Source organism: Corythoichthys intestinalis, chromosome 17, assembly GCF_030265065.1.
Source record: "Corythoichthys intestinalis isolate RoL2023-P3 chromosome 17, ASM3026506v1, whole genome shotgun sequence".
Taxonomy (NCBI): Eukaryota; Metazoa; Chordata; class Actinopteri; order Syngnathiformes; family Syngnathidae; genus Corythoichthys; species Corythoichthys intestinalis.
In genome coordinates, this window is record NC_080411.1 from 17,500,572 (window position 1) to 17,527,931 (window position 27,360).

The 27,360-nt window shown below is 39.4% G+C and overlaps 1 protein-coding gene across 2 annotated transcripts in view; it reads left to right on the plus strand.

Moving 5' to 3' along the window:
- mzt2b (mitotic spindle organizing protein 2B) overlaps window positions 1-27,104 on the plus strand; it is a 117,443-nt gene extending 90,339 nt beyond the window's left edge. The window contains exons 5-7 of one of the 2 annotated variants that reach the window (XM_057818980.1): window positions 7,689-7,909; window positions 19,979-20,022; window positions 26,915-27,104. In XM_057818980.1, the coding sequence (XP_057674963.1) occupies window positions 7,689-7,909; window positions 19,979-20,002 (245 nt within the window). In that variant the 3' untranslated portion in view covers window positions 20,003-20,022; window positions 26,915-27,104. Of the gene's footprint in view, window positions 1-7,688; window positions 7,910-19,978; window positions 20,023-26,911 lie in introns of both variants that reach the window. The other variant, XM_057818981.1, reaches the window with a different exon arrangement.
- The last annotated feature ends 256 nt before the right edge of the window (window positions 27,105-27,360 follow it).

Genomic DNA, 27,360 nt, shown 5'->3' on the forward strand with positions numbered 1-27,360 from the left:
ATTTAGGTATTTTCTTAAAGCATTTTTTTAGTACGTTCTGCCGGTCTGCATCGAAACAAATCAAGTTGAAAGCGCACGGTAGTACTTCGGGTGTCAAATTAGCCTCTTGTAGAATGTTTTGCCCATGTAGCACATTTTGGTAGAACACCAGTTAATATCTTTTGGTGTAAATATCACATAATACAGTGAGGACAGCTGCGGCTTATTGTCCGGTGCTGCTTATCAAATGAGAAATGCCGTTTTTGTATCAAATTTGGTGGGTGGCGGTTTATAGGTACAGTGGTATGAAAAAGTATCTGAACTTTTTGGAATTTCTCACATTTCTACACATAATCGACATCAAATGTGATCTGATCTTTGTCGAAATCACACAGATGAAAAAAGTGCTTTAACTAAAACCACCCATTTTTAGGTTTTCAGATTTTAATGAGGATAGTATGCAAACAATGACAGAAGGGGGAAAAATAAGTAATGAAACCATCAAATTTAATATTTTGTGCCCCTCCACCCCTTTGGCAGCAATAGCTTCAACCAGACGCTTCCTGTAGCTGCAGATCAGTATGGCACATCGATCTTTGCCCATTGCTCTCACAAAACTGCTGTAGTTCCGTCAGATTCCTGGGATGTCTGGCATGAATCGCTGTTTTTAGGTCATGCCACAGCATCTCAATGGGGTTCAAGTCTGGACTTGACTTGGCCACTCCAGAACATGTATTTTGTTCATCTCAAACCATTCTGAAGTTGATTTACTTCGGTTTTTTGGATCATTGTCTTGTTGCAGCGTCCATCCTCTTGTTAGCTTCAACTGTCTGACAGACGGCGTCAGGTTTTCCTGCAAAACATCCTGATAAACTTTTGAATTCATTCTTCCATTAATGATTGCAAGTTGTCCAAGCCCTGAGGTAGCAAAACAGCCCCAAATCATGATGCTCCCTCCACCATGCTTCACGGTGGGGATGAGGTGTTGATGTTGGTGAGCTGTTCCATTTTTCCTCCACACATGACATTGTGTGTTACTCCTAAACAATTCAACTTTGGTTTCATCAGTCTACAAAATATTTTGGAGTGTCCAAGTGCCTTTTGTGAACATTAAATGAGCAACAATGTTTTTTTAGACAGCAGTGAATTCCTCCTTGGAGTCCTCCCATTAACACCGTTCTTGGCCATAGTTTTAGATATAGTTGATGTGTGCACAGAGATAGATATTGCAGGGTGCCAGTGATTTCTGTAAGTCATTAGCAGAGACTCTAGGGTCCTTTTTTTTGTTGTTGTTGTAATACCTCTCTGAGTATTCTGCGCTGAACTCTTGGCGTCATCTTTGGTGGACTGCTGCTCCTTGGGAGAGAAGCAACAGTGACAAACTCTCTCCATTTGTAGACAACTTCTCTGACTGTTGATTGATGAACATCCAGACTTTTAGACATGGTTTTTTATCCTTTCTTAGCTTTATATAAATCAACAATCCTTGATCACAGGTCTTCAGATAGCTCTTTTGACCAAGCCGTGATGCACATCAGAACATGCGTCTCATCAAGACAATTCTTACTCGGTGTGTGTTTTTTTAGTGGACAGGGCAGCTTTAACTCATCAGTGATTGGGCACACACCTGACTTAAAATGTTTGGTAAAAGTTGGTTTCAGTTGCTCTTTAAGCCATCCTTAGGCAAAGGGTTCACTTATTTTTCTCCCTTCTGTCATTGATGTCATGCTATTTTCATTTAAATATGAAAACCTATAAATGTTTGGGTGGTTTTAGTTAAAGCAGACACTGTATTTTCATCTGTGTGATTTTGACAAAGATCAGATCACATTTGATGGTGGTTTTATGCGGAAATGTGAGAAATTCCAAAAGGTTCAGGTGCGTTTTCATACCACTGTAGGTGAGTCTTAGTCCGAAAATTATGATAATCTTGATAGCTTTTTTTTGACAGTAGGTCCATATTGGTTGCTCTCTACACTATGAAGCAATGGTAAAAATTGTCATAAGCATCAAGGTTATTCACTCTTTCTACAATTGCAAAATAAATTACCCAATTCCTCCAGAATACATGTTTATGCAACTTGATGTTTAACATGCTCAAGGTTTCGCCTTTCTGCTTTCTGAAAGCATACAATAGCCTCCGCCATTTATTGATATAAACTCGATCCAACCAATTTTATTTGTTCATTTTTTGTTTCATGTTTAACTTAACACTTTCTTGGTGACAAATTAAGAGGTGTATTGTGTTTAAAGACAAGACAATGACAAGCAATCTTTAATTATTGACAGATTATCCGACAGTCGCTCACTTAATTCAATCAGGCCACTCGCTTTGCGACCGTCGCTCGCCGCCGTCTTTACGATCAAGGTTTAAGAGAAACCGGAGGACTATCCGGTATTTAGTCTTTTATTCCACTCGTCCTTCAAGCCCGGCGCGCTCCGGCGTAATAAACATCAAGTTGAAATATTGCACCTTCTCGCCGCATCAACAAAAACGGAAAAATGACAGGGAGACGGAATTTACAGTATGCGCTCGGCCAACAAATAGACCTGCCGCGCAAATCTTCAATTACACATATTTGTTCAGTATACGACCTTCTTGCCACACATTTTAAATATGTAACCCTATTATTATTCCTATTTTTTGCCATTGAACGCGGGTCAGCATTTTGCGTGGATCGCATTCAAATTCTCCTGACATCTCAAAAAGTGATCCTCGCTGTTCTGACTTTTTTTCATGTCACACTAAAGGTGATAAAGTTGTGGCCAGGTTGTTTTATGCTGTAAATATTGCTCATAAAAATGACATTTTTGTTCACTTTGTACGAGTCAACCTTCAAATAGATGTATACTGGATAAATATTTGCAACTCTTTATGTATGAGTTCAGAATGTAGCGTTTCTTAAATTGAGGCCGCTGTTCAGTCATGTTTTTTTAGATGAGATTAGAAATGAGATTAATGAGATTTATCTATTAGTTTTTTTTTTTCATTTCAAATGAAATTCCATTTTGACTGGCGAACCCTTCCCAGTCACAATGGATTGGACTTGGAGCGCCGTCAGTGGCACTGGAAGATGAGCATTCACAGCCAGTCCTTCCAGTATAAGTGAATTGGACATCCATCGTTGTCAGTGGCATTTTGCGTCACTTGCATGTCATTTTGGGATACTTACAAGTCAGCTCTTGATTTTTGGGGCATTTGCGGGCTGCTTCCTGTTGATTTTGGGGCATTTCCAGGTGACTGCCTGTTGATTTGTGTCACTTCCTGCAAATTTTAGATCATTTAATGTTGATTTTTGCAGCATTTTTAGGCTGCTCGATCCGTGTACCTTTCGGACATTTGTTTTTCTTTCTAATTTTGGAAAACCATTTTTTGTTTTTATTAGGGCTGTCAAAATTATTGCGTTAACGGGCGGTAATTGATTTTTTAAATTAATCACGTTAAAATATTTGACGCAATTAACGCACATGCCCCGCTCAAACAGATTAAAATGACAGCACAGTGTCATGTCCACGTATTACTTGTGTTTTTTGGTGTTTTGTCGCCCTCTGCTGGCGCTTGGGTGCGACTGATTTTATGGGTTTCAGCACCATGAGCATTGTGTAATTATTTACATCAACAATGGCGAGCTACTAGTTTATTTTTTATTGAAAATTTTACAAATTTTATTTAAACGAAAACATTAAGAGGGGTTTTAATATAAAATTTCTATAACTTGTACTAACATTTATCTTTTAAGAACTACAAGTCTTTCTATTCATGGATCGCTTTAACAGAATGTTAATGTTAATGCCATCTTGTTGATTTATTGTTATAATAAACAAATACAGTATTTATGTACAGAATGTTGAATGTATATATCCGTCTTGTGTCTTATCTTTCCATTCCAACAATAATTTACAGAAAAATATGGCATATCTTATAGATGGTTTGAATTGCGATTAATTACGATTTATTTATTTTTAAGCTGTGATTAACTCGATTAAAAATTTTAACCTTTGACAGCCCTAGTTTTTATGTGCGTTAACAAAGAAAAAAAAACAAGAAATGAATCATCTCTCCTTTCGAGATTAAAAGCTGGTAGGTAATTCAAAAACAGAAATCATGCCTTAATCCGTTTTTCCCATTAGCAATTAATTGAACTGAAGTCGAAAAACTGAATACGCCCAATATTTGTTTCTCATCAATTTCGCTTTTACAATGAGCTGTGACCCGGAAAACGATGTTCTTCTTCTTTTTCTAAGTTAATATCATGCAGCTGCAGCAGGTTCTTGTCGCCCCATTCAATTATCTACCTTTTAATCTGAGGTCGGGTCGCGGGGGCAGCAGCTTTAGCAGGGAAGCCCAGTTACTTCAACCAACGCCTCCGGCGTGATCCCAAAGCGTTCCCAGGCCAGCTGAGAGACATAGGCTCTCCTGTGTCCTAGGTTCTTCCGGGGGCCTCCTCCCAGTGGGATATGCCCGGAACACTTCTCCAGAGAGGCGTCCAGGAAGCATCCGAACCAGATGCCTGAGCCACTTCAGATGGCTCCTCTCAACACGGAGGAGTAGCGGCTCGACTCGGAGTCCCTCCCAGATGACCGATCTTCTCACCCTATCTCTAAGGAAGAGCACAGACCCCCTGCGGAGGATACTCATTTCGGCCGCTCGTATCCGGGATCTTGTTCTTTCGGTTACGACCAACAACTCGTGACCATAGGTAAGAGTAGGAACATAGATTGACTGGCTTGACTGCCTTTTGGCTCAGCTTCTTCACCACAACGGACCGGTACAGATTCCGCATCACTGCAGAAGCTGTACCGATCCACCTGTCGATCTCCCGCTCCCTTCAGCCCTCACTTGTGAACAAGACCCCAAGATACTTGAACTCCTCCACTTGGGGCAGAATCTCAACCCCGACTCCACCCTTTTCCGACTGAGAACCATGGTCTCGGATTTGGAGGTGCTGATCTTCATCCTGACCGCTTCACACTTGGCAGCGAACCGCTCCAATGAGAGTTGGAGATCACTGCTTGATGAAGCCAACATCACCACATCATCTGCAAAAAGCAGAGATGCAATGCCGATGCCACTAAACGGACCCCCTCAATGCTTCAGCTGCGCCTAGAAATTCTGTCCATGAAAGTTATTAACAGTATCGGTGACAAAGGGCAACCTCGGCGTAATCCAACCCTCACTGGGAACGATCGACTTACTGCTGGCAATGTGGACCAAACTCTGACACCGGTTGTACGGGGACCAAAGAGCCCTTATCTAGGAGTTCTGTACACCGTACTACTGAAGCACCCCTCGTAGGACTCCTGAGGGACGCGGCTGAACACCTTCACCAAATCCACAAAACACATGTAGACTGGCTGCCCCTTAAGGTCCCTTGTCGCCCCCTGGTGCTAATATTAGCATGGGTCCTCCATGTCTTCGAAATAGCTGCTCAATTGTCTAGCCAATTTGCCCCTACAAGAGGGTTTTCAGAGAGAAATGTACGAAGGCCACAGGTACACGCACCCTGCTCCCTGTTGACCTTAGGTCATTTCCAAGTTGCTTGTTTGGTGTAACTTCTTGTTGGGTTTGGGGCATTTTTGAGTCAGTTTCTTGTTAACTCATTGGCAGCCATTGACGGTGCTAGACGTCCAATCCATTATGGCAGGGAGGAGGCGAATGAACGAATGCAACCACGGACACAAAGTGAATTGAATACAGTAGTGCACGCACTCGATAAAGCAAATCACAAATCTACAGTTTAACGGCGCCGATGTTAAAATAAGAACATGTGATTTAGTATATACTGTAGGGGTTGTAACCTCTGGGTACCTCACGATACGAAACGACTTGAGATGCGATGCTCACGATAACTATGATCTCACGATATAGAGATACAACATTCCACAATCCACCTGTTAGAACAGACACGCAAATATAAAAGATATAAATGTTTATTGAATATACATCCTACAGCCTTGTTTAACTGGGAGAATTCGTTACAAAAGACAGGCTTTAATTTGTTATCATTATGCATATATGCACCGGCATCGTCACAAACGTGTTCACACAAAACGCAACCACGCATCGCATCCCCGGATTTCCTCCTCCTCCTGAATCCTCACAAATAAAACATAAAATTTAGTTTTTGTTTTTCGGGCTCGAGTCTACAGATAAAAAAAAATTTCGGGTTTTTTCGGGATCAGGCAAGCAAATAAAGTTGATTGATCAAGCTCGGGCCGCATCGGGCTTTAATACCTGCTGCCCGGTCAGGTCGGGCTGGATTTTTTTAGGCTCGATCTAACTTCTAGCGTCGTGTAATGTTAGCATACTGTACACCTATTCAGCCTGTTGTTCTCTATTGTATTTTAAATTGCCTTTCAAGATGACATGTCTGTTCTTGGTGCAGGATTCTATCAAATAAATTTCCCCCCAAAAATGCGACTTATACTTCGGTGCGACTTATATATGTTGTTTTCCTTTTCATTTTCTCCAGTTAAATGTGGAGAAGACAGAGGTGATCATTTTTGGGCCAAAAAAGGAAAGGTCAAAGATAAGCAGGCAACTTAGCACAATGTCACTTACAGCTACAAATCAAGTCAGAAACCTTGGCGTAATTATTGACTCAGACCTAAAATTTGATAGCCGTCTTAAATCTGTCACTAAATCTGTTTATTACCACCTAAAAAATATAACAAGAATTAAGGGGCTTCTGACTCAACAAGACATGGAAAAACTTATGCATGCATTCATTTTCAGCAGATTGGACTATTGCAACGATATATTTACGGGTCTTGATAAAAAATCAGTCAGGAAGCTGCAGCTAGTACAGAATGCTGCAGCCAGAGTCCTCACAAATACAAGGAAGCTGGACCACAGTACACCGGTTTTGAAATCGCTACACTGGCTTCCAGTGAGTCAAAGGATAGACTATAAAATACTACTGCTCGTCTACAAAACACTTAATGGCCTTGGACCAAAATACATGCTTGATTTGTTAGATTCCTATGAGACATCTAGACCCCTAAGATTGTCTGGAACCGGTCTCCTGCATGTTCCAAGAACAAGAACCAAGCAGGGTGAGGCAGCATTTAGTTATTATGCTTATTTATTTTTATTCTATTTGTGATTAAATGCGATTTTTATGTATAATTTTATTTCCGATTTTGATTGTCTTGGTTTTTACGTTGTATTGATTTAAATGTGATTTTTATGAGCTTCATGTGATGTAGAGCACTTTGAATTGCCTTGTGTTGAATTGTGCTATATAAATGAATTTGCCTTGCCTTGCCTTTCATTTCGCATTTTTTGGCTGGTGTGACTTATACTCAGGTGCGACGTATAGTCCGAAAAATACGGTACACATTTGATGTTGCTCACCGTGGTCCGGTGTGTGCTCAGAGAGCTTGTGTGTCTGCTCAGACACATGGAAAAATTAGAGGGAAACATTGCAAGTGACATACATAAAGGCTGACGATTTGCTTCATGCTTTGAATGACAAAAATAACGCCGTCTGGTGATGGAATCTACAATTAATCCAAATTTCAATCTTAACCACGTGTGTCTTTTTGTGTCGCTTTACCGTATTAGGTACATTTCAAGACGACAAATGACAATCCGTACATTTTCAATAACTCATCTGGCAAACGGCAGAATATGGAACACGCGTTCACGTACGTGGGCTAAAGAATTAAACGCTAATTAAACGACAAACAAAAACTGTGTTTTGCAGGGAGGGGAAAAAAGCCCTCGTTTCCGATGGGCTGCACGCCAGGCAGCCTGCCTTCTCGGGAACTCCACCAGCTCGTGAGCAGTAAAAATATTGGCAGGCGACACTACGCACACACGCAAGGAAGAGCGGTGATGGCAGTATCCCAAAACTGCCGATGCCAGTGGGCGTCGTGGGAGCGCTGGACATGCTGGGACCAGCCTCCCCAGTTAGAACTGGACCAAGTGAGAGACAGACACACACACACACCGTGACATACGCTTTCCACGCACACAAAGACGTCTGTCTGGTCCCGTGCCATGTGTCTCAGCTGTACCACTGTCAGCCCCCCCACGCACACACCCCTCAGGCCCGGACCTCCCGCATATGCCACCCCTCTCCTCCGCACCTCCCCGCCGCTTGTCTTTGTGGGCTAATTAGTGGTGAAATTGGTGAATTGCAGGCTCGGACACACACACACGTATACAGTGAGTGAATGAAAGGCCCGGTCGCAGCCCCCAAGACACTCGAGCAGAGCCAAGCGCCACTTCAGCCCTGAAAAGCCCCCCTCAAAAGAGGGACAGAGAAAGGAGAACGATGGGAACCGCTGCAAGTGCGAGAAGCAGGAATATGCTTTTCATCCAGCTCAAAAATATATCACAAAATGAACTCATTGGCTGCCATCCATGACGATAGGCGTCCAATCCACTTGCGACGGGACGGCTGGCGGCAATTATAACGATTTGGAATTATGTTCGGCAATTAATTAATCTAATTATTCAAATTTTTAATCTCACCTAGAAAGTGCCAACATTTTGGGGATAACCAACTCATTTGCTGCCATTGATGGCGATAGGCGTCCAATTATTTTACAACGGGATGGCTGGCGGCAATCATTCATAACCAATCGTAATTATATTTGACAATGAATTAATCTAATTTTTAATCTCACCCAGAATGTGCCACCAATTTGAATAAAACTAACATCTTGCTGCCATTGATGTCGATAGGCGTTGACAATGAATTTATCTCATTTTTAATCTCACGTAGAATGTGCCACCAATTTGACGAACACTAACATCTTGCTGCCGTTGATGCTGATAGGCGTCCAATTCATTTGCAATGGGACGGCTGGCATCAATCATTCATAACCAGTCGTAATTGTGAGACAATGAATTAATCTAATTTTTAATCTCACCTACAATGTGCCACCAATTTGAATAAAACTAACATCCTGCTGCCATTGATGTCGATAGGCGTTGACAATGAATTTATCTCATTTTTAATCTCACGTAGAATGTGCCACCAATTTGAGGAAAACCAACTCACTTGCTGCCATTGATGGCGATAGGCTTCCAATTCATTTGCAACGGGACATCTGGCGGCAATCATTCACAACCAATCGTAATTATGTTTGACAATTGATCTTATTTTTAATATCACTTGGGGTTCACTAAATCCGGACCTCGGTGCCACTTTTCCTGTCGTGTTTTCCACGTCTCTCTCCCCTAACACACCTGAATCAAATGATTATGTCATCAGCAAACTCTCTAGAAGCCTGATAATGATCCTGATTATTTTGATTCAGGTGTGTTGGAGGAGGGAAACATGGAAAACACGACAGGAAAAGTGGCACCGAGGTCCGGATTTAGTGAACCCTGACCTAGAATGTGCCACCTATTTGAAGACAAACTAACATCTTGCTGGTGTTGATGGTGATAGGTGTCCAATTCATTTGCAACGGGACATCTGTTGGCAACATTCATAACTATATGTAATTATGTTGGACACTGAATTAATCTAATTAATATCATGGTTAATCTCACCTAGAAAGTGCCATTTATTTGAGGAAAACCAACTCACATTGACAGCAATGGACATCCAATCCATTTAAAGTCGAATGAAAAAATGATATATATTGATATAGGGCGGAAAATCCAGACAAGACTGAAAAAGCAGTTTCTGCTCTTGCACCCCTCTTTAAAATAAACTACTGTATTATATGCCAAAAGAACTGTTGTGTTTGATAGAACAATATGTCTATATGCTGCCATAGTAGATTCATGGCGCGTTAAACCCCCGAACTATTTTTAATTTGTCCGTTTTACCCTGGAGACCCCCATTTACAGACGTCGCGCAACCGCTTTTGTTTCAACCCAACCATAAATAGAAGGTAAGTAATTATATTTATTATTCAAAATGTCATTTTTAGCTTAGAATCATTAATTGATGTCTAATATTTAGTATAAGAAAAAAAAAAGTTAAAAAAATTATTCACTCGCATATTTTAAACTTTTTAAATAAGTTACAGATATCTACCTCATAACTATCGCTTAATCGTATTTCTTTCGTTACTGTCACATTTTCCTCGATATGTTAGATGATAAATAATCGATCCAAACAAGAAAAATTGAAAAGAAAAAAAAAACGTTTCAGTGGGTAACTAGGCCTGCAAGCAGGACTGAACGGGCCCTCGCAATCTAGCGCAACTCGGACGTCACGCAACTCGGACTGTGTGCAGGTCAGGGTGGTGGCAGATCCTCTTCTCTAATCATCTCATTAGAACCTAACATGCTCGAAAGTCGCCTATTTACATTCCCACACCCAAGAGATAAAACCCCCTATTGGAGAGAGTACTACAAAAAAGGAGCCACTACTGAGCTGTGCAGCCAAGCCCTTATTCAAAACCAAAATTAATATTCTAACTGGGCCATTTCAACCAAGTGTGCCAAATATTGTGGCTCTATAAGCTGCCTGAGTCTCTGAAAAAAAATATTTCCTTTAAATGGCGAACAAAGGGTCGTCACGGCAACAGACAGAGACACGTGGACATGGGCCGTAAATAAGTATTTTAATAGGTCTTGAAACTACAATGACCAACCTGAAAAGAACTGGACATGTATTGGAAAAACGAGTGACTTTCTATTGCCACTAGTTGGCGCTGTAGGGTTGATGCAAATGACCCCTACAAGGCCCTTCAGGGTATGACTCTCAACAAGCACGGGAAGTTTGGCGCAGATATGTTGTATATCTGCCGAGTTATGACTGTTCAAAGTTTTTGGAGAGAAAAATTGTTGACAGTCATTTTCACTTTCCTGTTTGGACTCCTCCGCTTCAACGAAACTTCAATATTTTTCATCAGGCACCTGAACACAGGTCTTAAGGCTTCCCTTATGCAGGTTTGAGGTAGATTGATTTTTTCCCTTTAGAGGAGGAGTGTGTCCCGTAAAAAAGGGCATTTCCTGTTCCCACTAGGAGGCGCCAGGCACAAATGGTAAATTTTCAATCCAGTCCTGCTCAGGCTGGTATACCTCACACACATGCCAGATTTAAAATAGATTGAACATTGTATGAGGGAGTTATCAGTCATTTTCCGAATTCGGTGTTTTGGCGAAAAAATGGAAGAATTTGGCGCCCCGCCCAGGTCAGGCCCGTGAATGAAAACACACCATTTTTATAACTTAAGATTTCATATGCCTCATGAACAGTCTCGCCAATTTTGAGAATGATCAAACTAATTCCCTAGGTGCCAAGGTGTAAAATGTGCACACTGTAAATCGATAAAAAGTTCACATTCAATCCAAAATACCCGATTTCCTGTAGGATTTGGAATGTGTGTGCAAGAGACTTTTTGGAGCAGTTTTGCACAAAGTTTTGACTCTCCAAATTTCATCACTCTATGTTAGAAAAACCTAAATGGAGAGACCTTTTTGAAAATTTCAAGGGGGCGCCACTGAGCCATTTTGTTAAAATTTTTTCGTAACGTTGCAAGATTATCGAACGTTATCCAAAGCCGCATGTATGTGCAAATTTTGGTGAGTTTTTATGCATGTTCAAGCCTCCAAATGTAAACTCCTACTGTGAACCGATAAAAATTTCACATTCGATCAAAAATACCCGATTTCCTGTTGGATTTGGAATACGGGTGCAAGAGACTTTTTGGAGCAGTTTTGCACAAGGTATCGACTCCCCAAATTTCATCACTCTCTGTTAAAAAAACCTAATAGGAAACGCCTTTTTGAAAAATTCAAGGGGGCGCCACTGAGGCATTTTGCTACATTTTTTCGTAACATTGCAAGATTATCGAACGTTATCTAAAGCCGCATGTATGTGCAAATTTTTACGAGTTTTTGTGCATATTCAAGCCTCCAAATGTAAACTCCTACTGTGAACCCATGAAAATTTCACATTCGATCCAAAATACCCGATTTCCTGTTGGATTTGGAATATGGGTGCAAGAGACTTTTTGGAGCAGTTTTGCATAAGGTATCTACTCCCCAAATTTCCTTGCTCTATGTTGAAAAAACCCAATAGGAAAGGCCTTTTTTAAAACTTCTTTCTGTCGCCACTAGTTGGCACTGTAGAGTTGATGCAAATGACCCCTACAAGAACCTTCAGGGTATGACTCTCAACAAACACGGGAAGTTTGGCGCAGATATGTTGTATATCTGCCGAGTTATGACTGTTCAAAGTTTTTTGCGTGACAAATTGTTGACGTTCATTTTCACTTTCCTGTTTGGACCCCTCCGCCTCAACGAAACCTCAATATTTTTCATCAGGCATCTGAACACAGGTCTTAAGGCTCCCCTGATGCAGGTTTGAGGTCAACAGATTTTTTTCCCTTGGAGGAGGAACCTGTCTCGTAAAAAAAGGCATTTCCTGTTCTCACTAGGGGGCGCTAGACCTAATGGGTAATATTTCAATGCACTCGTGTTAAGGGTGGGATACCGCATATACATGGCAGATATGAAAAAGATTGAAAGTTGTGTCAAGGAATTATTAGCCATTTACTGAATTCGGTGTTTTGCCGAAAAAATGGCCGACTTTGGCACCACGCCCAGGTCAGACCCGTGAATGAAAACACACCATTTTAGAAACTTAAGATCTCATATGTCTCCTGAACAGTCTCACCAATTTTGAAGATGATCCAACTAACTCCCTCGGCGAAAAGGTCTCAAATGTGCACCCTGTAAATCGATAAAAATTTCATATTTGATCCAAAATAACCGATTTCCTGTTGGGTTTGGAATATGCATGTAAATGCTTTTTTGGAGCGGTTTTGGACAAGGTATAGACCCCCCAAATTTCATTGCTCTACGCTGACAGACCCTAATGTTATAGGCCAATTTTAAAATTTCAAGGGGGCGCCACTGAGCCATTTTGTTATATTTTTTTGCAACGTTGCAAAATTATCGAAATTTACAATTTTCCGGACGTATGTGCAAATTTTGGTGACTTTTCGTGCATGTTCAGGCCTCCAAATTGGCCGTTTTCATTTGCCCTGAAAAATAAAAATAAAAAAAAAAATCCTTTGCAAAACAATAGGGCCTTCGCACGTCTAGTGCTCGGGCCCTAAATATATGAAAAAGAAAATCACGACCACTCCTTGATGTCTGTCGCATCGCGACCCTTGTTATATTACCATGTTCCACCAATAAAATCCCCCAAAAATCCGGCGGTGGCCATTCACAGCTGTGTCTTGACACTCGGTGATACATGCTACATGTTTAATGTTTTTGGAACGAAACAAGGTACGTACCTGATGATAGCTCGTTAAAATCATGGCATCTTTAATTATGCTCTCTCATGCGCTCACCTCCTGTTATGGTTTCGCTCTTTTCATTTTTTTTTTTTTTTTAATGCCCTCCTGGTCAAAATGTTTCTTCCCCCAGAAAATTGAGATTTTAAACTTTCCAATGAAGTATCACACATGCATATCGGATAGTTTTACAATTTGGCCAAATTGGGGGTGTCAGAGCGGAACTTGTCACCTAAGTGTTTTCCGCCATATATAAATTGAATAGAGCTGAAACGAATACTCGAGCAACTCGAGTAACTCGAGTTTAAAAACTGATCCGAGTAATTTTATTCACCTCGAGTAATCGTTTATTTTGACAGCTCTAAGCATCACGTTTTGCTCGGACTACTTTTAATGCGGGACAACGCGCTGATGTCACGTGCGTAGAGGAAGAAGCAAAAAAAAAAAAAACTTACTGCAGCCGACAACCGCTACAAACGACGCCGACGTTGCTAAATACTAGCCCGCTCATGCTACGTTAGTTGCAGGTGGCGTCCAGTGAGTCTCATAGAGATCACATGTATGTTGAACTAGATGCACAATGACAGACTAGGCCGCGTCTGGGCAGCGTTAGCAAACAGCCGCCATCTTAAAGCAGTAGAGCGCTAAGCGCTAATAAAGAGCGCTAAACGCTAATATACTGTATAAGATTAACGTTACTGTCACTACTAGCTCACCTTACGTTAGCACTGCGGAGGGCTAGGTTTCAATTAATTAAGACCGCTTTCGATGCGTGGCTAACGTGTCTTACATACAGGCTATAACATAACATAGCGTTGTGGAGTGATGAGCGTGTCAAATAAAAACTCAATAATGCTAACTATCAATTTTAGCTCAGTAATCATTGCTGGATAAAACACCAAGTAGCACTAGTCCCTGATGTGCTCCAATACAGCCTGTATCATACATTTATTTTGAACAGTGCAAAAACTCAAAATCCTATCAGGACTTACAGTTTAGACTAACTTAAAACTTAACTAGAACTTAAAAATGGCTTGACACAAATAGAAATTTAATTGAAAAACGTAGGAAAAAATCCTAACTTTTAAGTGATGTGTGTTATCAAGCGTAAAGGCATTTTTAGGTGTGTTTATATATATATATATATATATATATATATATATATATATATATATATACTTTTTAAAAATAAGATCTAAAGGTTTTTTGAGTGAAAGCAGTGAATTAGTCATTTTTTAAAATTCTAGTTACATCTGAGATGCAATTGTTGGCTGTTTTCAACAATATACATCAAAAATAAAGACATTGATTGACTGAAAATGATAAAATGTCTTGTTTTCTCATGTATATCTATAATTGCTCTTCACCTAAAAATATATTTGTTTTATCCGATTACTCGATTAATCGATAGAATTTTCAGTCGATTACTCGATTACTAAAATATTCGATAGCTGCAGCCCTAAAATTGAAGTTTAATTTTTCATCTTGCCTAAAATTATTGAAAAACTGCCCCAAAGTGCAGGAAACTATTTTGTTCACCTCGGTTAATGGCAATGGGCGTCTACTCTATTCGAAATGAAATTTCCCAAAAATGAATCAACCAATAATTCTGTAATGACTTCAACCAAATAATCTTGTTATTATTCCAATGGTGAAAAGTCCCTCTCAATTTGACGAAACTCATTGACAGCAATGGACGCCCAATACGTTTAAAATTAGAAATAAATTACTGTATTTTTCGGACTATAAGTCATACCTGAGTATAAGTCGCACCAGCCATAAAATGCCCAACGAAGAGGAAAAACAACATATATGTCGCATTTTTGGGGGGAAATTACTTGATAAAATCCAACACATAGAACTATTTTTTTTTAAAATCATACTTTGGGGAAAAGGTGAGAAAAAAACATGCCTTATATGTATCTCTTTCCAATGCTAAATCTGAATAAATACATTGAGCACACACACACAAAAAAATAAAAATTTGGGGGGCGGGGTGCGCAACTTCGCGGTTTTTCACTTATCGCGGCAGGTTCTGGTCCCCATTAACCAAGGGAAACAAGGGATCACTGTATACTGGTCATTGAGAGTCATCCAAAGTCTTTCCAAACAGCTATTCAAGTCATCTAGTGAAAATTTCTTTTGAAAAAAAAAAAAAAAAAAAAATGTTTTAATATCGCAATATAATATCGCAAACCTCAAAAAAATCGCAGCAATAGTTTTTTCCAATATCGTTCAGGCCTAGAATATAGTTACAACACTGTTGTCCAACGTGGCAGTTTCGATCGGGCAAGTTCCTTATTCTAGTCATTGATTAAATTAACAGTCACACTCATTGATTAAATTAACAGTCACACTCTTGAGCGAGCAAGATAACTTTGTTTTTAACACACATTTGCACTCGAAGTAGCTTGGTGGAAAAGTACTGAGACGTTGTGTGATGAATCAACATATGTGTGTGTATCTATTTATCAGCAGAATGTGAGCAATTGCCGGTAATAAAAATGTAAGCACATGACTATGGGCTAAGACTGTATTCTTCATAATAGCTTGGGAAAGCGCGTATAATCGCTGTGGGAGAGCAAACTTGTATAATGGTCATACAATCAAGCATATCTTACACTATAGCATAAAGAACATGCTAACAAGTTTACCAAACCATCAGTGTCACACCAAAACACCAAAATAACATGTGAAATGATGTAATAATGTGTTAATAATTTCACACAGAAGTCGCTCCTGAGTATAAGTCGCACCCCCCGCCAAACTATGAAAAAAACTGTGACTTATAGTCTGAAAAATAACTAAGAATTCTGATCTGTAACAAATTAATCTAATATTTAATCTCAACAAAAAAGACCCTAAATTTGACGTTATTCTTATTTAACTTAGTGGTTGCCACTCACAGCGACAGTGGTCCAATCCATTTGATTTTGGATTGCCGCAAACTCTCTCAGTCCATGTGGATTTGACATCTATAGCTGTCAATACCAGTCAATGAATTAACCCTTCCATGCACGAATTACAATTTTATTTTAAACTATTTTTTATGAGTGTGGTCCAACGGGTTCCCTGAGATTTTTTTGCCAAGCCCAAAATGTTTCTTCTCGTAGACCCCGACAAAAGACATCCTCGGGTGTTCCTAATGATGTGATGGACGAGGCTCGTTCCATCATCCTATCATCCCTACCTACACCCCATAAATTACCCTAGCGAATTAACAGGCCGTATTAATACCGCGCGACGTGTTAGGGCTCTCATTTAAAATTAATAAGTGGTAATTATGGAGGGAGGAAGTCTGTTTGGGGGTGGCTGCTAAGGGAGAAACGAGGAATGACTGAGTGAGAGAGCGCCAGCCTCCCCGGAGGACTCCGTGTGCCACTTTTCACACTTTCCAGACAAAAGACAACTTGAAGCTCATTCTGACAAGGGTATTACTTTTTCATTGTTTTCTGGCGCCGACTTCCCTTTCCTCACTGTGCCAACCGGAATGCGACATAAAGAGATGGCGAGTTTGGAGAGTTTTACTGGCGAGTGGTTAACTTGTCAATGGTGAAGCTATCAAAGATCAGGTTAAAAAAAAAAAAAAAAAAACCCTACCTTTCCTCTAGTGTTGTTTTTGGCAGTCCTTTAAATTTTTGTCTTAGTCTTTTGGACGAAAATACTTATTAGGCTAGATTCATACTGCAGGTCTTTTAATGCACAATCCGATTTTTTTTCATATGTTTTTTCGGCGTGCACGTTCAGACAGCCTTTGTCCATTGAGCCCGTTCAAGTATTAGGTATGCGCACTAATTAGCGGTCCGAAACGCGCTGAGCAAACTGACCCGCATGCGCAGAAGAATCAAAACAAATGACGACACATGCTTGCTGTACGTCATTCCAGGGTCATCATATTTTGATTTCCAAAAAGAGGACACAAATAACAGACATTAATAATCCCCGTTTAGTCTTATATTCAAAGTTTATATGGCTTGACAGTGCGTGCATGACGCACACATATAAGCCTTACGGGTGTTTGTCAGTTTGCCCTGACTCAGCCATGTAAGCAATACTGAAATATTGCTTTTTTGGCGCACAGAAAGAAAACCGAGCATTATCAGGCTTATCCTTTTCTTTATTTTATTTTATTATTTTTTTTATGACTGTGGTCAAGCCTTCCTTCTGCGTAAAAACAGAGTTCAAGCTAGGCACTAACGCTGATGCACAGCTATCGCTGCTGCCCTGCCTGCTGCTCATGCTCTTTGCGGACGTAATCCAGGTAGGTTTAAATCATTTACTTTCTATTTAGAGCAGCACTTTTATTTTGAAAAGTGCTCATGCTTTTATTTACAGTACTGCAATTCCCAGTTCATGCGTTTGCTTCTTCAATGATGATGTGAATATGCCTTGTAAAGTAGAGATGTCTCGATCGATCACGTCATTTTCAAACTATCGGAATCGGCAAAAAAATATCGGCCATCCCTTTTTTTAATATATGTATATTTTTTAATTAAATCGTTTTCTAAATGTATTTAACGTTACAGACATAATATGTTACATTCATCCAGAGTCATTACTTTAGGCTTAAGGTACCGATGACAGCGGTAATTAATTTTTTTGAAATGTATCACGTTAAATATTTAACGCAATTAATGCATGAGTTGCACGACCCACTCACGCATTGTCACGCTCAATCTATAATGGCGCCGTTTTACCCATTTAGAGAGATAAAAGGCAGTGTAAAATGAGTAGAGTGAATTTTGGCAGCCTTTGGAGCCTTTTTTTAATAGGCTAGCCTTACAATCCCTCTCCCTACGATTAGAAATATCTTGGGAAACAATGTGGGGAAGCAATGTAGCAATTGATCCTTTTCTTAACACCTTATGTTGTTTCCCAACGGAGAGAAGATATATCAACGCACAGTCATGGGTCCACTTCCCATCATGCATTTGGGTTGAATGGCTGCAGTATCATTTACTGAAAGCTCAACAAATACACTAGATGGCAATATTTAGTCACAATATACAAAGTCACAAGTCTTTCTATCCGTGGATCCCTCTCACAGAAAGAATGTTAATAATGTAAATGCCATCTTGAGGATTTATTGTCATAATAAACAAATACAGTACTTATGTACTGTATGTTGAATGTATATATTCGTCCGAGTTTTATTCATTTTTTTCTTAATGCATTGCCAAAATGTATATGATCGGGAAAAATTATCGGGAATGATTGGAATTGAATCGGGAGCAAAGAAAAGCAATCGGATCGGGAAATATCGGGATCGGCAGATACTCAAACTAAAACGATCGGGATCGGATCGGGAGCAAAAAAACATGATCGGAATAACTGTATTTTGTGGGTCAACCGTTGTTGTTTTTTTTTTTGCAATTATTGTTTTGTTTTGAGGTTTATTTGGGTGGGGGGGGTACCAAAGCGTTCTGTCGTGCAGGGCACTATGTAGGCTAGAAACGCAACTGAACATGCGATTTGGTATGTACGGGCTAAAATACAGCTGTCAGGCAGAATAACCCCGTGGGCCGAATTTGACCCCCTGGCAGGCTATACGTTGGAAACCCTTGGATTAGATGTCAATGGCAGCCAATGACTTAATCCTAGTCAACGACAATCCTTTTCCTTCATATGCCTCCTCTCTGTCATGATTGGATGAGGGATTCTAATATACAATGCAATGTTAGTAACGTTTTTTTTTTTTCTTGGTCATGGGTTCGGTGTGGGAAAGACCACCTGGAAGAGCTCGGTCACCATGGTAACAAACAAAACAGGCGCTGAAAATAAGACGAGCTGTCCTTGGGTTTTTCGCACTGGGGTCATTGACATGAAGCACATTAATTGTTGATTTTCTACTTTGTCTCCCGACTTGATTAAGGGGGGTATTTTGTTGCCGTGGTTACGGAAGACGAGTGTCAATTACAACGTCGAGCGCTTCCAAAGTGACGCGAACGGGCCGAACGGCGACAACAAAGGCCTGGCGGTGTGTAATGTGAAAAGTAGCAAACATCATTTGGAGACGTCACTCATGATGAGTCATTATGTTTGCCACAAAAGACCCCCGCCGGCCCCCCAGAGACACATCAGTCTCTTAATGCTTTGTCATCAGCGCAGGTTAATGGACCTCACAGCAGTCTGTTAAAAGTAACCCTGATCAATACACACTCTCTGTGTGCGTGTGTAAAAGAACAAGCCTGCTTTTGGGGGAGGAAATGCGATAATAAAAATGTTTAAAACTACTTCAAAAGGTTCAAAGAGGAAACAAAAGTGACCTGACTTGCAAGGTGTGCGATACAAAATACTGATTTTCTGCTTTAACTTGAGAGCAAAAAATCTGAACGCAGCAATTTGGCGGATAGAAAACAATGATTTCAAGGACGGGCTACTATGGAACCCCGTAAGGGTCAAAATTAAATAAATGAAAATAATACTTTAAAATAAATACAATTTTGATCAATAACAGACAAATGTGTAATATGGCCCTTAAATTGTAAAATAAGATACAGTGGTACCTCTACATATGAATTTAATTCATTCCAGGAGCTGGTTTGTAAGTGGAAATGGTCGTATGTCGAGTGGGATTTTCCCATAAGAATACATTATTATTCAGTGAATTTGTTCCACAGCCCAAAAACCTACACTAAATTCTTCATAAATACTACAGGTGCAATTACAAATAGTAGTTACACATAACAAAACATAAATTATAAATACAAATAGAAATGATATTATGATAATAATGTAAATCATCGGGTTCTAATGTGGCAGTTGTGTTTTCCAGGCTGTTCCTGAATGCACCTTGTGACTGACGACAGAGTGAGAAAGGTGCGTTAGAGTGGGAAGCTTTTAACTTCTCTTTTCATGTTCTGTTGTTGTTGTTGGCGTCAGCTACGGCAGACGGTAGCCGTGTTGTGTTGCGCAAGTTCTAAAATGACTAAAAACCTGACGAAGCTGGCGACTTCCTTGCCGATGTTACAATTAATACGAATAGTAATAATAATGAGAGTCGTCCTCGAGATCTTATATATACATATTCCGGCCGTATTGTCGAGCTAGTTCACCGACGCGCACATCACACTCATATTTTTCTATCATTGATTGCTCTCACAAGAAAATCCGCCGTGCAGGGAAATGTCGAGACAAATGACGAGTCAAATTTTACATTGGATGTTGAAAGGATCGTATGTCGAAGCGATCGTATGTCGAGGTACCACTGTATTATTATGAAAAAGATATTACAAGTAGGGCTGTCAAAATTATCGCGTTAACGGGCGTTAATTATTTTTTAAATTAATCATGTTAAAATATTTGACGCAATTAACGCAGATGCCCCGCTCAAACAGATTTAAATGACAGTACAGTGAAACGCTCACTTGTTGTGTTTTATGGAGTTTTGCCGCCCTCTGCTGGCGCTTGGGTGCGACTGATTTTATAGGCTTCAGCACCCATGAGCATTGTGTAAGTAATCATTGACATCAACAATGGCGGGCTACTAGTTTAGTTTTTGATTGAAAATTTTGCAAATTTTATTAAAACGAAAACATTAAGAGGGGTTTTAATATAAAATTTCTATAACTTGTACTAACATTTATCTTTTAAGAACTACAAGTCTTTCTATCCATGGATCGCTTTAACAGAATGTTAATAATGTTAATGCCATCTTGTTGATTTAATGTTATAATAAACAAATACAGTCCTTATTAGGCCTGAACGATATTGGAAAAAACTATTGTTGCGATTTTTTTTTAGGTTTGCAATATATTGCGATATTATATTGCGATATTTAAAAAAAAAAAAGATCTATCTTTTTTAAAGAAATTTTCAATAAATGACTTGAATAGCTGTTTGGAAATACTTTACATAACACACCGTGACCACAGTGTATTCATATAATACCGTTTAATTTGTGAATGATGAAGATTTCTGTATGAAGGTATCCAGGAAGTCATGTCTGCACAAAATAGATCATTTATTGAATACAATATTTTACACTTCAACAGCAGCAAATACATTAAATGATAAATAAAAGAGCAGGTGCATTAGTCCCCTAAGTTTTTGACAAAATATAACAATAAATAAAAACTTCTGTAAAATAACAACAAAGTTGTCAACATATTTGAACAAAAATATTAAATATGACAAATAAAAGAGTTGTTCACAAACTATAACAATAAATAAAAACCTCAGTAAAACAACAAATTTGTCAACATATTTGAACAAAAATATTAAATATGACAAAAGAGTTCACAAACTATAACAATACATAAAAACCTCAGTTAAACAACAAAGTTGTCAACATATTTGAACTTAAATATTAAATCTGACTAATAAAAGTGCAAGTGCATTAGTCCCCTGAGTTGTTTACACAAAATATAACAATATAAAACTGCAAAACGGCAACAAAGTTGTAAAAATATTTCAACAAAAATATTAAGTATCAAAACTTTATGTGCAGCTGTACTATAGTTATTTGAAAAATACGGTTTACAATAAATTTAAATATAAAAGAAATAAACTCAATTGAACCTATAAATAATTGAACTGAATAACTGCAAATAACTGTGATGAATAACAGAACCATTTTAACTCCCAAATTTCCTGCCTTCCTGATAGCTGTCACATGAATAGAAAGAAAAGACATTCCTTCAGCTGTGTTATGTATTTGTCTGCATATCGTCCACCTTCCTTGCTCAGCAATTCTCAACTGGGTCTCATAGGTTTTTGGCCAAGACTATTAGTTTATCCACTATAGCAGGCTTGAGACAAGAACGTTGGCATTTAACAATGTTCCCACCTGTGCTAAAAAGCCTCTGATGGGGAGCTCGTAGCAGGAATGCATAGATACCTGCGTTTTAAATGGTCCCACATGTTTGACAGATTACTTCTTGTTGAGGCAACCATGGCGAGGCACTGTCGACAGGGCTGTTTTTTGTCCCTTATAGTCTTGTTCTTGCCAAAATACTTCCAAAACTCCTTTTGGATACAGTCTTCCTTGCTCCTCCAACGTGTTGATTGCTTGCTTTCACTTTGAGAACGGGCCCTCCTCCCTCCGCTCTGCTGTTCGGCCCCTCCTCCCTCCACTCCGCTGTTGCAGGGGGAGGGGGAGGAGCCGATGACTTGCTGGAGAGAAAGAGAAACTGTGCGCTTTTTTCCCCTCTCCTTCCTCAAAACAAACGTTTGTGGATTAAAAAAAATGAAATTAAAAAACTATCGCACGTCCTTGCGATGGGACTATTGCACATGCGCACATCGCGATGGCGATGTTTAAACGATATATCGTTCAGGCCTAGTCCTTATGTACCGTATGTTGAATGTATATATCCATCTTGTGTCTTATCTTTCCATTCCAACAATAATTTACAGAAAAATATGGCATATTTTATAGATGGTTTGGATTGCGATTAATTACGATTAATTACGATTCATTTTTAAGCTGTAATTAACTCGATTAAAAATTTTAATCGTTTGACAGTCCTGATTAAAAGATAAAATGCGTTTTTCACAAAGCATTTTTTAAATTTCACAATGCCTTTTTACACAACTGCCTTTTTATTTCATAATGTCGTTTTTCAACATAATAAAGCGTGTGCTGTCAGTCAAATACCTAAGGCGGAGTCTCTTAGGTGATTGGCTGGATCGTGGAGTCTGGCTAGCAGCGTTAGCATTTAGTAGCGTATACCTCAGCCTGAGTGAGGATTTCAGAAAAAGTGTGTTTTTAATGACTTGCTTACCTAACAGTTCATTGACGCTACCACATGCTAACGGACTTCCTCGCCCTTCGTGTTCCGACAGCTTTACATGAGCGTATTCACTTTAATCTATTCTCTATTCTTGGTTTTTAACATTGTTATGTTAACATTATCTGATTTTATGTTTATTGTGCCAATTGTAACATGTATTTGTTTCATGTTTTGATGCACTTTTATGCATTATAAAAGATTTATGTCTGAATTTCGGGTGGCTTGGAAAACGCGTCTCTACATGCAGAATTTTCAGGTTACGAAACTAACAAAACCAATTAATTTCGTAAGTAGAGGTACCACTTTATTAGATTTGATATTGCCAGCACAGTGACTCTACCATTTTCAGCAATGAGACGTAACAACAATAATCACATTACTCCATGACACCAATCAGATGTAACAATACAGTCACATAACCACACACGAGCTTGCTGTCGGAAGTCCAATAATTAGACATCCATGTTCAATCATGTGGCGTCTTTAAAGTGCCATAGAAATAAAAATATTTGATATAGTCAATATTAGTCAAAAGTGCCGATTCCAAGTACCAAGAATACAATCGTTTTCATCTCGCGGTAGGAAATATTTTCTCCACTAGCAGGCACTCATGCTCTTTGGACGGGTGATGTTTAATTTATTTTTCTCGTTTGAATGAGATGATTATTGTGTGTTTTTTTGTTTTTGCCCAATACCGATATGTCATTGATTTTTGTACAGTACAATAATAGATGACGTTGTGCAGAGAAAATAAATATGCCATTGTTTTAAAAAAATCAATCTTTAAGCTTTTACTCACAATCTTACTCATGACTTGAGTATTCATTTCACGGAATACTTTTTACTTGTACTTGAGTCAAATTTTTGGATGATTGCTTTGACTTGAGTAATATCATTTTGAAGTAGCACAACTATTACTTGAGTCCAACTTTTGGCTACTCTACCTACCTCTGCCTATTACTGTGATTCTAAGAAATGTTGACAATTTATAGGAAAGAAAATTGGGGGAGAAGGCAGTCATTACTTTTTCACGGTATTTTGATTCTGTCAATGCATCCTACTTGAAGAGAAGAGTGCCACAAAGCAGAACATTTATGGCTTTCGATGTGCAAATAAACAAAAGCAACAGGTGCATAAAATGACGCTTGTATTCACAATATTTACAAAACATGAGTCTAGCATCAACAACTACTACCACGTCTAATGTGGTAAGCCCCTAACTACTAGCATGCGTATTGAGACTTCAAAGAACCCAGATATCAAACAACAAGGAAAAGTTTTTGCTTATCTGTATATGATGTGAGACTCCTGAAGGAATTTAGTGTGAATTTAAAATAATGTACAAATATGGGACAATTTAAGAAACTGTATAAAGGTATGATTTAAAAAAATATATATAAGGATAAGGGAGATGTTGATAACACCTGGAATGTTGTGATAATTGGGACACATATTTGGATATGGGATATTCGGGTTAATTATGTTTTCTGGGTTTGAATTATGGACACTTGTGTATAGGTAACATGTAGGCTTATATGGTGGGATTGTATACAGTGGAGCAAATAAGTATTCAACCACTAATTGTGCTAGTTCTCCCACTTGAAATATTAGAGAGGCCTGTAATTGTCAACATGGGTAAACCTCAACCATGAGAGACAGAATGTGGGGAAAGAAAAAAAACCCGAAAAAATCACATTGTTTGATTTTTAAAGAATTTATTTGCAAATCAATGTGGTCAATACCAAAGGTTCGTCTCAATACATTGTCATGTACCCTTTGTTGGCAATAACGGAGGCCAAACGTTTTCTGTAACTCTTCACAAGCTTTCCACACACTGTTGCTGGTATTTTGGCCCATGCCTCCATGCAGATCTCCTCTCGAGCAATGATGTTTTTGGGCTGCCGTTGGGCAACACGGACTTTCAACTCCCTCCACAGATTTTCTATGGGGTTGAGATCTGGAGACTGGCGAGGCCACTCCAGGACCTTGAAATGCTTCTTACAAAGCCACTCCTTTGTTGCCCTGGCTGTGTGTTTGGGATCATTGTCACGCTGAAAGACCCAGCCACATCTCATCTTCAATGCCCTTGCTGATGAAAGGAGATTTTCACTCCAAATCTCTGGATACATGGCCACATTCATTCTTTCCTTTACACAGATCAGTCATCCTGGTCCCTTTGTAGAAAAACAGCCCCAAAGCATGATGTTTCCACCCCGATGCTTCATAGTGGATATGGTGTTCTTCGGATGCAATTCAGTATTCTTTCTCCTCCAAACACGAGAACCTGTGTTTCTACCAAAAAGTTCTATTTTGGTTTCATCTGACCATAACACATTCTCCTAGTCCTCTTCTGGATCATCCAAATGCTCTCTAGCGAACCGCAGATGGGCCTGTAAGTGTACTATCTTCATCAGGGGGACACGTCTGGCAGTGCAGGATTTGAGTCTCTGGCGGTGCATTGCGTTACTGATAGTAGCCTTTGTTACTGTGGTCCCAGCTCTCTGTAGGTCATTCACTAGGTCACCCCGTGTGGTTCTGGGATTTTTGCTCACCGTTCTTGTTATCATTTTGACGCCACGGTGTGTGATCTTGCATGGACCCCAGATCGAGGGAGATTATCAGTGGTCTTGTATGTCTCCCATTTTCTAATAATTGCTCGCAGAGTGGGTTTCTTTACACCAAGCGTTTTACCTATTGCAGATTCAGTCTTCCCAGCCTGGTGCAGGTCTACAATTTTGTCTCTGGTGTCCTTCGACAGCTCTTTGGTCTTGGCCGTAGTGGCGTTTGGAGTGTGACTGACTGAGGTTGTGGACAAGTGTCTTTTATACCAGTAATGACTTAAAACAGTTGCCATTAACACAGGTAACGAGTGGGGCCTTTTTAGACCTCGTTAGATAAAGTTAGACCTCTTTGACAGCCAGAAATCTTGCTTGTTTGTAGGTGACCAAATACTTACACTCTAATTTGGGAATAAATTCTTTCAAAATCAAACAATGTGATTTTCTGTTTTTTTTTTCCACATTCTGTCTTGCTCTCATGGTTGAGGTTTACCCATGTTACAGGCCTCTCTAATCTTTTCAAGGAGAACTTGCACAATTGGTGGTTGACTAAATACTTATTTGCCCCACTGTATATGTTTAAATGAACTTATCAAAGGAGTGGGAGTAAATAAGTTTTTACTTCTTCTCACTCCTTTTCGAATACTCATATTTTGTTCTTCTTTTATTTGATTATTGTCACTGATTAATGGTACTTATGTATTGAATATTTGTAAACATGTGCAATCAAAAAAACAAACCCCCCCCAAAAAAACAATCAATGCTTACACAAACGACAAATTTTGAATTCAACTCGTCAATTCCTTCTTGTTAACAGTCACTTCGTTTACCCCATCTGTGGCAGCGGTGCATCCTTGATGACAGCATATCAAATGTTGGAAGTATTACTATTTGATAAGTGGTTAACATTGGCCACCTGTAGAAGCTCTCAATGCAAAAAGCACTCGCGAACACACTGGTGTGTGTTGGATTTGAGTACAACTCCAAAACGGAGCACAAAGAAGCTTCCTACTTGAGGTTGCACCCGACGAAGCAAGCATTCAAATGAACCGTCGTGACGTCCTGCCTAGAAGTGGACCTATGGCTAGCAGTTTTTAAGTTAAATGCTTGCACAGTGTTACCATTCAATGCAAAACACAGCAGAAAGACCGTTGTCAACTTTCCCATTTCAAATGGTTTGTGGCAGTTATTTAAAACAAAATATGATTGTTTCTCTTTTACTTCCTGGTTCAAATCCTCATTTTGGGCTAGAAGCCCATATTTGCGAGTGGAAATCTTGTTAGCGCCTTGACAAGGTCACAATCATCGCACGACACGGAGCTTCCAGGGCACAATCAACAGCATAAAAACAAAACAAACAACAAAACACGCATGCACAGATCGTGCCCGCCATCATTATTTGTTCTTTCTCTCCAGCAGGGTCCACTCCTGGGCGTCTGACACCTTCTGGCCTTGAAACGGGCTCTCCGGTGGGGGCGAGGAAGCGTGCAGACAAGGCGCTAACACCCTCTCAGACGCGCCGCAACAGCCAAGCTGTGCTTTAATTGTGAGGTATGTGTGTCCGTGTGTGTGTGTATGTATGTGACGAGCCAGTGCATGTTTTGGGAGGAGGCAACTCATTTGTGCCCACATAAAAATCCTAATATTATGATATGAAAAAAAGGTCAAATGTAAGAAGATATGTACATTGGGAATAAAAAGGAGGACTTGTATAAGAAACAAAAAAGACTCTCTAATATTATAACTTTGACCTTTTTTTTTTTTTTTACCCGAATAAGTTAAAGTCAATAATATAAGAATTATTTGTATTTCGCCTTTAGGGAATGAAATATATGAATCAGGTCATAATGGACCTATTATATTAA